The 11,670-nt window shown below is 44.8% G+C and overlaps 2 protein-coding genes across 2 annotated transcripts in view; one reads left to right on the forward strand and one right to left on the reverse strand.

Annotated features, from left to right (window-relative positions):
- The window catches only part of ZNF652 (zinc finger protein 652), a 64,811-nt gene extending 57,444 nt beyond the window's left edge, over positions 1 to 7,367 (reverse strand). Inside the window, exon 1 of the mRNA XM_017540084.2 lies at positions 7,067 to 7,367. The gene's annotated coding sequence lies outside the window, so the exon portion shown is untranslated. The remainder of the gene's footprint in view (positions 1 to 7,066) is intronic.
- LOC108312235 (collagen alpha-1(I) chain-like) lies at positions 5,954 to 11,284 on the forward strand. The gene is made up of 3 exons (XM_017540026.2): positions 5,954 to 5,999; positions 6,772 to 7,676; positions 10,924 to 11,284. Exons 1-3 carry the CDS (start codon positions 5,954 to 5,956, stop codon positions 11,086 to 11,088), a joined length of 1,116 nt encoding a protein of 371 aa, XP_017395515.1. The 3' UTR covers positions 11,089 to 11,284.
- Positions 11,285 to 11,670: the final 386 nt, after the last annotated feature.

The following is an 11,670-nucleotide window of genomic DNA, read 5'->3' on the forward strand; positions in this document are numbered from 1 at the left end:
AAAAAAAAAAAAAAAAAAAAAAAAAAAAAAAATAATAAACATTTTCTCACTTAGCAATAGTTTCTTAATTTATTATATTATACAAGCTTTATATATATCTCAAAGAACCAAATTACATTCTATTAGAGCAGGGTAAAACACATATCGAGATCACAAAAACTATAAAAAAGAGGGAAAAAAGGTAAAAATGTATCTGCTTTAAGAAAATTATACTGTTAATTCTCTGCTATGTAATATATAAAAAGGCTTTTTCTCTTTGTGAATAACCTTTCAGATAAAAGCTATATTCCAAGATAATTTGGCTTTAGGCACCAGCAGACTATAAACAACTTATTTTTTAAAAGGTTCACGCCTGTAGTCCCAGCTACTCAGGAGAATCAGGCAGGAGAATTACTTGAACCTGGTAGGCAGAGGTTGCAGTAAGCCGAGATCACACCACTGCACTACAGCCTGGGCATGGAAGCAAGACTCCATCTCAAAAATAATTAAATAAATACTTGTCTGCTAAAACTTATTCTAAAATCTTTATATCTAAAACACCAATACTATTCTAAAAGTTACCTAGCTTATTTCTTTTTTTCTTTTTTGAGCTGAAGTCTTGACTATCGCCAGGCTGAAGTGCAGTGACACAATCTCAGCTCACTGCAACCTCCACCTCCCAGGTTCAAGAAATTCTCATGCCTCACCCTCCCAAGTAGCTGGGATTACAGGTGTGAGCCACCATGCCCGGCTAATTTGTTTTGTATTTTTAGTAGAGATGCGGTTTCACCACATTGGCATGGCTGGTCTCCTAACCTCGTAATCCGCCCATGTCGGCCTCCCAAAGTGCTGGGATTACAAGGCATGAGCCACCTCGCCCAGCCACCTCAGCAGTTATTAAAGACCATGGCTACATACAATTCCATACATACAATTCCATCGACCAACTAATTGACAGGTCTTCCAAATTCTAAAATATTCAAAACAAGAAGAACTATTTTAAGTTCTTTATGTTGCTATTTTGTTTAGATTTGGGGGGTTCTAAAAAGTTTAAATATATGTTACTTGTAAAAGTTACATTAAGTAAAAAAGTTTTAATAATTAATTCAGGAGGGATTGTGATTTCAGTATTATGAAATGAGACAGTATAAGAAAAAATTTGGCTGGCATGGTGCCTCACGTCTGTATTTCCAGCACTTTGGGAGGCCTAATTCCTTGTTCTTGGTACTGATTATACAGAGAAAATTCATCAAACTGTATAACTATTATTTCCCTACCGTTCCGTAGGAAGTTAGTTAGGTTCCCTTGAATCCCAAAAACAGAATCAAAATTCCAAAGCTGTAAAGTATAAATGTATTAAAGACTATATTCTGCACTAGCATTAAAAGACAAAATGAAGACCCCAACACTGTGTATCTTTATTTAACCCGGCTAAGAGTCATAACCCTCTGACGCCACATGCACAGTAAAGATCAAGAAATCAGGCTGTGGAGCCATTCTTTCCCGTTTCTGTTCTCTCCCAACAATCCCGTCTCGCCACACACTCAATGGTTTATCAAGTAACTAACAGAAGAAACCAGCTATCTGCTAGGCCATTTGACTTCAGTAAACTGGGGAAAAACAGTTAAAAACAAAAACAAAACACAGGCCAGGCGCAGTGGCTCATGCCTGTAATCCCAGCACTTGGGAGGCCGAGCCAGGAGGATCACCTGAGGTAAGGAGTTCGAGACTAGCCTGGTCAACATGGCGAAACCCCATCTCTACTAAAAATAGAAAAATTAGCTGGGAATGATGGCAGGCACCTGTAATACCAGCTACTTAGGGGAGGCTGAGGCATGAGAATCACTTGAACCGGGCGGTGGAGGCTGCAGTGAGTCGAGATCGCACAACTGCACTTCAGCCTGGGGAATAAAGCAAGACAGTCAAAAAAAATAAATAAATAAACTACCCCTCCCCATAAAAAAAAATTTACTTAGCAAAATGTATGACGGTAATTCAATCACCCAAATTTTGTTTGTTTAGTCATTCTGGGCTCACATAGCATTAGGACTGTTATTATACATTCTGGCCAAATTAAGTTTTTTCAAGTATACTGCAAAATCTAAGGTGAGTCAAAGACCATTATATGCCAATCCCTCTTTATCAGCAATCCAATACTAGTGACTGGGTCCACTGATGGGCAAGCTTGTAGGTGCTCAATAATCAAAGAAAATAAGGATTAGCAGATTGTCCTGAGGTAAATCCTACTGTATTACTAATGTGCCTAACTTATCTGAAAAGTCTCTAGGTAGCTTTTGTGGGCTCACAAACTTACTACAATGCTATCCTGCAAAAATGACAGAACAACTTAATTCTATAGTAACCTAAGAAATCCTATTTTAATTAGACTGAGGTGTCTAAGAAATGACAAAAAAAAAAAAATCCTATTTTAAAAGCTGTATGCACGGAATAAAACTGTATACACGGTCCTAATTGAATTTACTTTTCAAGGTAATCACTTGAACTATGTTTAAAAAATGAAAAAGATAATGTCATCTTTACCATAAAGCTGCCGTTTTGGTTAAAAAACAAAAGAAGGAACTACACATACAATCTACAGGCCTAAAACAGAGTTCATAAAATCTGACAGGTAAAGGGACCTCACTTTTCTTTCCTCCCTTTGCCAAAGTAAAAATTCATAAAGTGCTCAAACCTATAGCCCCTATAGCAGTTTATAATCAAAATCTCGGAAGAGCAATGGAAATTGTATTAGATAAAATGTTCACTAGTATTTTAAAAAATCAAACATAACTACTATATAAACAAACAGATTAACTAAAATAAGCAACTGATATCACCACTGATTCTACAAAGCACTTTACTGCTTGCATTAACCATGAAAATTTATACAAGGGTTTGCATGTGATTCAACTCTGGACACAGAACCCATTGAGATACGTTAATGTCCTAAAACACCCCTTTCACCACATAAGCTCTGAATAGGTTTAAAACAAGCATAGTCTGTAGGTTAGCACTGTAGAATTTGGAGCTAGATTTTATTGTCCCCACCAAGTTCAGCCAACCATAGAGCAACAAATCAAAGTTCCAATAAGCACATTGCACCTGAGAGACTTAGGTATGCTCCAAGTCAAATATTTGCAATTTTTTCATCCCAAATCTGCACAAATGAAAAAACACAGATAACAGCGCCAGACTTCTAAATCTTGTCATAAGACAGAATGATCTCTAGTTTTACTCCAACATGCTCCGTATCCTAACATGTATTGAGTCTCTAATATGATCATATGCCAGGACCTGCTAGGCATTTGCATAAATGATCTCTAACCCTCATAACAAATCCCATTCCACTGATGAGGAAACTGAGGCCAGAGAGGTCAAGGTGACTTGTTCAATATCGTAATGCCAGTAAATGGTGGAGTAGGGGTTTTAAATCTGGCTCCAAAGCACCATTTCCCTGAGCCTTCTTCAGCGAAAGTCACTAACCACAGCACCAGTTCACCTCTATCGAAGTAAATTGAAGTGTGATTGTCTGAAATGATGACAGCAGCTGAGAAAAATATCACACCTAAAATGGTAGGACAAGACCCAAGACTTCACAATAAGGAGACACAGTCACATCCTTTAGAGTAACTAGTTTTAAAGGCGATGGTTCAAAATACAAGACAATCCACTTTGTGTGTGTGTTTTTTCTTTTTGATTGTCTCGAAACTGACTTTTTTATAACAAAGGAAATGAAACTCAAAAGTATATTCACATTTTTTTGGGTAAAACTATCTGAAACCCTCAAGAAAAGGATGACTTCAAAAGTTCACATTATAGTTTACCTCTTCGCTAGGCTGCAGACATTCAAAAACAAAATCATATCAGTAGCATTACTAATCAACTTTTTTTTCCTACAGACTTGAAAAGTATTTTCTTACCACACTACGAGATTACTTCCCATACTTAGAACAAAAATGGAAACAGCTCTGGGTGTCACAAATCAGATCTTGAGACCACAGTTGCAGAAAGTAGGTGCTGCTTCCCTTGAGTAGGAGCTGCTGATCTAAAACCTCCTAAGGGAAGGGTATCTGAAGAAGAGTGTTGGAGAAACTAAAGCAAGCTGTTTGTATTAATGAGAGTGAGCTGCTGGCACCACTGCTCCTTAAGTGTTTCACTGCTATGCAATTGTTTTCCATCTTCCAAGTTCTGAATCTGGCAGGGAAGGAATGCTGTTCTCACAGCCCCATGTGTTATATGATCAGCTGCTCTATAGTGTGTGGGTGTTTAACTAGGTAAGTGACTGGTTAGAAGAGGTTCCACAATACTAAATCACGGAAGCACACTGTCCTCTGAGGTTTTAATGGTCAGTATACTACAAAGTATTTGCAAAGAAAAATAAACTATTTGCAACTTTGAAATGGTTTGGGTTTAGGATAGGCAAATAATTTCTGACAGTAAAACTTAGGGCGTGACATGAACGAAAAATATAACTTGTAATATACAGCACTGCCAGCATGTTTATGAGATAATAAAAAACGCAATATTTGCAACTTCAGCATGCTTTCAAACTTATAAATGCTATTCCTCAGGTGTATGGAACAGGTTTCATGCAGTATTTCAAGGCTCCCTTGCCTTCCAAAGTGCCAGTTAATATCATAAATTCCTTAGCTTCTCAGAACCCACACCCCCAATGCAAAAAATATTAAGGTCTCAAAGGATTCTTTAACTGAAAAATAATGTCAGAATCATAAGCTCCTAGAGAGCCAGGACTGTGCTTAAAGTTACTACCAATCTCACCACCATCACAAGCTGGAATAATATCTCTTGATTGCAATACGACCAAAAGGCAAAAGCTGGGTGCAGAGCAATTTAAACAAAAATAGCTGATATTTATCACCTGCTTATTAATCGTATGGCGCAAAGTTCATCCTCGGTTCCAGATTCCAAATATGGAGGCTGAATTCCCTAACTACAACTAAAATCCTTCCATTAAAACAAAATTTCAAAATGAATGATTTTGATGGCACTATCGCCATTAAGACATGAAATCACAGTTAACAATGCTGGAAAAAAAATCCTTTTTATGGGGCAGGTACACCACTAGGAGAATGATATAGCCTTCTTTTAAGAGATCAGATCAATTTCAGCCAACACATAAAGATTCAGTATAGGCATTATAAAAAAGACCTTGGACTTTGCTGTTGAAATTGGCTACATTTAGAATCTGGTTCCAGGAACATACATTACCAATTGATCGAGTCGAAAAAAATTATTTTGACTCTAGTTTTAACTTTTTCTGAAAGACTCTCACATACATTTCCTTTTTACAGGAAGACAAGGAAATAATTTACAAATACCTAATTTATCCTATCCAAAGAACAAAACACAAGGTTACATGCATAAGCTACTTTGCTGTTTATTGCTCAGGGCCAGACAATTCTAATCCTTTAAAAAAAACTAACCAACTAAACAAAACACACAACTCAGGTTCCTTTCACTTTTGCATAACATAGAGCTTAACCTGAAGTCCCAGGACCAGCTTCAAGTTGACTTAGTGGCATACAAAATTATGTGGTTATTTAATGGAGAAGATGGCTCTAAAGTCTTCCATGGCCCCAAACAAAGATTACCAACCCCTGAAGAAGACAGTTCCAGGATCACTAAAACTTAGTGAATAGTTTAAACAAAATTACACTAAAAATAGTATCTATCTGAATACTGTGGACGGTCCTGATATAAACAACCAATCTGCCTGCCACCACTGACAATCAGTGTCAAGCCCCACTCACAAAGCAGCTCCACTCGGCAACATCGCCTGTATTCAGCTCAGACACCACACATCCCAGCAACAGCAGCTCCTCAGTCCCTAAGCACACACATGTTGTCAACAAAGCATGTGCTAGTTGCCATTCCCAGAACAATACGGGCCTGGCCATCCTCTGGAAAAAAAAAACACACACACACACATTCTTTCCTGAATACTACCCTACAAATGCACTATGCCTTCACCATAGATGCCAAACGTTACAACAAAATAGGTGAAACTCGCACACACCATATCTAATTAACTGGGAAAAAGCATTACTCAGGTGTTCCTGAGGGTCCAAGGGAGATGCATACAAGAGAAACACTATGATAATGATGCTTGAACACGGGGACAATCTGGGGGCAAAGACAGACTCACGCAGGAACACCCCGAGAACGTGGCTGTGGAAAGCACCCTTCTCCAAAGACACAAACACATTCCTTTGATTGGCACAAGCCATTTCTGACAATGGATCCGCGGTGACAGGGGCTGCTCCGCAATCAGGAAGTGAGTGTATGAGTGTGCCTGTGTGTTGTGGGGGAGGGATGCATTAGATGTGATCAAAGCTGGACCTTTTCAGAGAAGGTCTCGAATCCTGAAGACAGACTTCGAGGTGAGGCAGGGGCATTTATCATTTCTACGGGAGACATCCCTGGACAATGAACATGTTACGTGGAGATGTAAAGGGGGTGTCACTACCTTTGGTATCTCGTATCTAAGAATCTTCAGCAGAGCCTGATTGGAGGGGAGGAGGAGGTGGGGGTGGAGAAAGGTCTGCATTACCCACTGGGGTGAGCGTGGGGCTGCCGGTGGCGGGTGTACAACAGATGCATTTTATCTGCTAGTGGCACAATACTCCCGGGGTTGGAGGTTTGGGTGCAACCGCAGGGCGGAGGAGGCAGTGGGTGCAAGCCACCAGCTGCAGGGCAGGAGAACGCTTGCAGGAGGACGGGTGCAAACCTCCTCTTGGCCCGCTAACCCGTGCTGACCCAACCTCCCCTCAGGCCTCGGGGCGAGCGGATCCGCTGCAAAACTGCAGCCAAGCCCGGGTCCGGGAGGGAGGGCGCGAAAGGCCAGGAACCGGGCGTCCCCGGCCCAAGCTAGGTGCCCAAGGGGCGCAGCGCCCGGGGCCTCCCCGCCGGATGGGGGCTGCTCCGGCCTAGCGCACGCAGCTGCCTCGGCGAAGGGTTACGCCGGCCCCCGGAGCCCGGGCCGGCCCGGCGGGCGGCGGAGAGGAAGGGCTGCTGGGGGCGCCGCCGCTGCGGTGGCGAGTGCGTGGGGGAAGGGGCCCTTACTCACCCGGGCCGGCCGCCTCCGCCTCCGCCGCCCCGGCCGCCTCCTCGGCGGTCCATCCCTGCGGCGGGGGCCTGCAGCCGCGGCGCTCGAGTCACAACCGCCGGCTGGGCCGGCCCCTCCCCCCTGCCCAACGTCTGTCCTCAGGGCCGCTCCTCAGACCCGGCCTCGGTTGCTGCCGTCGCCGCCGCAGCGCTACGTGGCCGTCGCTCCGACGTCTCGCGACTCCCTTCCGAGCGCGCGAGGGCGAGCGGGGCCGGCGGGGCGGGCAGCGCTGGGCGGGCGGCAGGGGAGGGGGTGTGCGTGTGTGGATGTGTGTGCCGGAGGGGGCAGGGAGGGAGGCGAGCGACAGCGAGGACGCGCCCGCGCGCGCGCGCGCCCGCGGTCCCTTCCCTCGCCAGCCCCCCCGCCCAACAGGGATCCCGACACCTCCCTCCGCCCGCCCCCTCGGCATCCCGGCCGCTGGGAGCGGCGGCGCGCATGCGCAGCCCTCGGGCCGGCCCGGGCGCACCTTTTCGGCCTCCTGCCACAGTATGAGCGCTCCGCCGCCCAGATAACCGCCAGCTCCCCGCGCCACCCCCGCCCTCTCCCACTCCGCCCACTCCCGGGCGCCCAGGTAAAGGCGAGAGCTGCGCATGCGCGGCGCTCTCTATCGGTCGGGGGGCGTGGTTGCTGAAAGGAAGCCCAAGCCAACAGTGCGGGGGGCTGTAGCACGGGGTGCTGTGGGGTTCCACGAAATAGGCGCGGATAAGGATGGGGGAAAGGTAAAGTGAAGAAAGGGGCCGAAGTAGAAAAGTGGGTCGACCTGAGATTTGGAAGTAAAAGAGACTTTGAATAAAAGCTTGACGAGCGCTGACCTCCTTGTTCCTGGAGGGCAGTGGGAGTGACGGAAGACAGAAATCAAATTGGCAGCATAGAAGCAGCAGTGGTCATTCGCCATATGAATGGGACAGTTAATAACTGGAACAGTTTAGAGGTTGCCAGGGTGCTCAGAAAAACAGATTTAGAGCCTCACCTGTCCTGTGGCCAGGAATAGGGAAGGGGATGTGTGTGCTTGAGACCTAGAGCTGCTGAGGTAAAGGAGGCCTCCATTGTATTACAGTATTATGACTAATTAGCTATTACTCATTAATATAATCAGTGGTACTATTAGCTAACAAAGTAGCATTTATCCGAGTTCAGAGCCAAGAGAGAGTGTCCGCAACTGAAAGTGCTTAGAGTACAGGGAGAAGAAATGAACCTGGCAAGGTGAAGGCCTGGGATGGAAAAGACCCAAGACAGCAACTCTGAGGTCACGGTGCCCTTTCCCACCGTAAACCAAACTTCCCCGAAGTTGTCCAAATCCTATCTTAATTGGAGCTCCTTCCATTATTAAAAACACACTTAACTCATGTTCTTGCACTAAGGCTGACTCCAATAGCACAGAAACATTTTCTTTTTTTTTTTTTTTTCTTTTTTGAGACAAGGTCTCACTGTATTACCCAGGCTGGAGCACAGTAGCATGATCATGGCTCACTGCAGCCTCCTCTCCCACACTCACATGAGCCTCCCACCTCAGCCTCTGGAGTAGCTGGGACTACAGGAGTGTGCTGCCTCTCTGGATCATTTTTACATTTTGTAGAGACAAGGTCTCTGTGTGTTGCCGGGGCTGGTCTCAAACTCTTGGGCTCAAGCAGTCCTTCTACTTCAACCTCCCAAAGTGATGGTATTACAGGTGTGAGCCTCCATACCTGGCTGACATTTTCAATACACATGCAGCTACTTTTCCCTAAAATAGCACTGCTATGGTTTAAATGTGTCCCCCAAAGTTCACATGTTGGAAACGTAATCCCAATGCAAAAGTGTTGGAAGCTGGGGCCTAACAAGAGGTTATTAGGTCATGAGGGCTCTGCCCTCATGAATGGATTAATATCATAAACAGTGGGTTAGTTATCTCCAGGTTGGACACAGTGGCTCATGCCTGTAATCCCAGAACTTTGAGAGGCCAAGGCAGGCAGATTACTTGAGGCCAGGCATTTGAGACCAGCCTGGCCAACATGGTGAAACCCCCATCTCTACTAAAAATACAAAAATAAAATTTAAAAAAATCAGCTGGGCATGGTGACATGCACCTGTTATTCTAGCTACTCAGGAGGCTAAGGCATAAGAATTGCTTGAACCTGGGAGGTGAAGGTTACAGTGAGCCAAGATGGTGGCATGGCACTCCAGCTTCAGTGACAGAGTGAGTCTCTGTCTCAAAAAAAAAAAAAATTAAATTAAAAAAATAAACAGTGGGTTAGTTATCTCAAAAGTGGGCTTATTTCCCCCCCCCTTTTTTTTTGTTCTTTCCCGCCACCTCTCTCCAGTCAAAAGTGGGCTTATTATAGAATCAAGTTTGGACCCCTTTGCTCTGTTGCTCTCTCATGCACTCTTTTGCCCTCCTGCCTTCTGCTAGGGGATGATGCATCAAGAACACCCACACCAGATGAGGGCACCTTGATATTGGATTTCCAGCCTCCAGAACTGTAAGAAATAAATTTCTATTCTTTTAAAATTACCCAGTCTGTGGTATTCTGTTACAGCAACACAAAATAGACTCCAACAAGCATCCTGCTCCCATGATCCAAAATTCTGCAGAGAGTAAGATGACCTGAGTCTGGGACAAGGTTAGGGAAAAGATTGAAACTTTATAAGCAAAGGGGTCCAAGAGCTGACTCTGTCCTTGGCCCCTTCAAAAAACAGATGCTTGACATTCGTTACACTTGGACTCTGGACTCCAGGGATAATTTTGGTAACTTTGGGTCATGTTTTTCAATAATGAGTTTTTTCAGTGGATAAACACTAAAAACAATATCATATTTCAGCAGGTAGAGAGAAAAATCTTCAAGTAGAACAGGAGGAAATAAGCATAAGTAATAAAAGGAAAGACAGATTCAATGTGAGAAAGAACATGGCATCCATAGAGGCTGGTGAGCCTGGGACGTCTCACTGAGGTCGATGTCTTGTTTTGCCTTCTTAGACGTTTGATCCATTCCCCACCCTCTACTAGTCAGAGCTATCCAGCTTGGAAGAGGGATGTGCAGAATGATGGCTAATGAACGAGGTGGCTTTTCCAGTGTCTGTGACTCTCCACTCACAGGCCACTCTCTGAAGGGGTCCTAGTAACTACAATAGTAATAATATGATCTTCCATGTGAAGAGTGCTTTATGGATTTTGCAGGGAGGTTATGTTCATTAATCCTTTTTTGTGTGTGTGAGACAAAGTCTTGCTCTTGTCACCCTCCTGTTGCAGTGCAGTGGCGTGATCTCAGCTCACTTTAACCTCTGCCTCCCTGGTTCAAACAATTCTCCTGCCTCAGCCTCCCGACTAGCTGGGATTACAGATGCGTACTGCCACGCCCAGCTAATTTTTGTATTTTTAATAGAGGTGGGGTTTCACCAAGTTGGTCAGGCTGGTCTTGAGCTCCTGACCTCAGGCTATCTGCCCACCTCAGCCTCCCAAAGTGCTGGGATTACAGGCATGAGCCACTGTGGCAAGCCTTATGTCCATATTTCATCAGGTCTTCCAACAATCCTCCAAGGCAGACAGGACAGGTATTATTCCCAGTGAAGGAAATTCAGGCCAAGGAACGTTTAATGGCTCAGGCAAAGTCACCCAGCCCAGTAAACAATGGAACCAAAGCAAACCCATGTTTCCTGACTCCCAGCCCGCTGGTCTTTCAGAGGATTTGACAGGCCCACTCTGAGACTCTGCCATTTATTCCCATGGAGTGAAAACAGGTGCCTTTAGCATGTGACAGAGAATAATTCTAATATTCAGTTCTACTTCTGCACCTCCTTTATTTAATGTTGTTTTTTTTCTTCTTCTTTCTTTCTCTCCCCAGAAGCCTGGGACTTGCCCCTGTGATCTGCTGCTTTGGAGGGTCTTGGGCCTCAGGGCTGGCAAGGTCCCTTTTGGAGATTCCAGTTCCTCTGCCTGCCCTCCTTTACCTCTTCCCCCTCACACATCAGTCCCAGGGAGAGGGCTGCCAACCAGTGTTACCACTTGACAGATCACAAGAGGGCTAGTTCCATTGCCTCCCTTGTTCAGCTGCTGACACTGCAGCTTGGCAGTCATTACAGACAACGTTTAGCTCCCACATCTGACCTGATTGGAAGATCAGGCCTCTGTCATCCCGGTTTCCTGTCCTTGGATAGTTCTTTACTAACTTTTATTCATTAAGGCAGTGGGCAGAAAGCAGCAGAACCTGTTTCTTGTTTTTTGAGACGGGTCTCCCTCTGTTACCCATGCTAGAGTGCAGAGGCACGATCATGGCTTACTACAGCCCCAACCTCCCGGGCTCATGCAATCTTCCCACCTCAGCCTCATGAGTAGCTGGGACCACAGGTGCATGCCACTATGCCTAACTAATTTTTGTAATTTTTTGTAGAGATGGGGTTTTGCCATGTTGGCCATGCTGGTTTTGAACTCCAGAACTCAAGCAATCTGTTGGTCTTAGCCTTCCAAAGTACTGGGATTACAGGTGTGAGCCACTGCACCTGGCCAGAACCTTTTTATTTATTTATTTGTTTTTTGAGACAGAGTTTCACTCTTGTTGCCCAGGCTGGAGTGCAATGACGCAATCTTGGCT

Source organism: Cebus imitator, unplaced genomic scaffold (assembly GCF_001604975.1).
Source record: "Cebus imitator isolate Cc_AM_T3 unplaced genomic scaffold, Cebus_imitator-1.0 Scaffold123, whole genome shotgun sequence".
Classification (NCBI taxonomy): Eukaryota; Metazoa; Chordata; class Mammalia; order Primates; family Cebidae; genus Cebus; species Cebus imitator.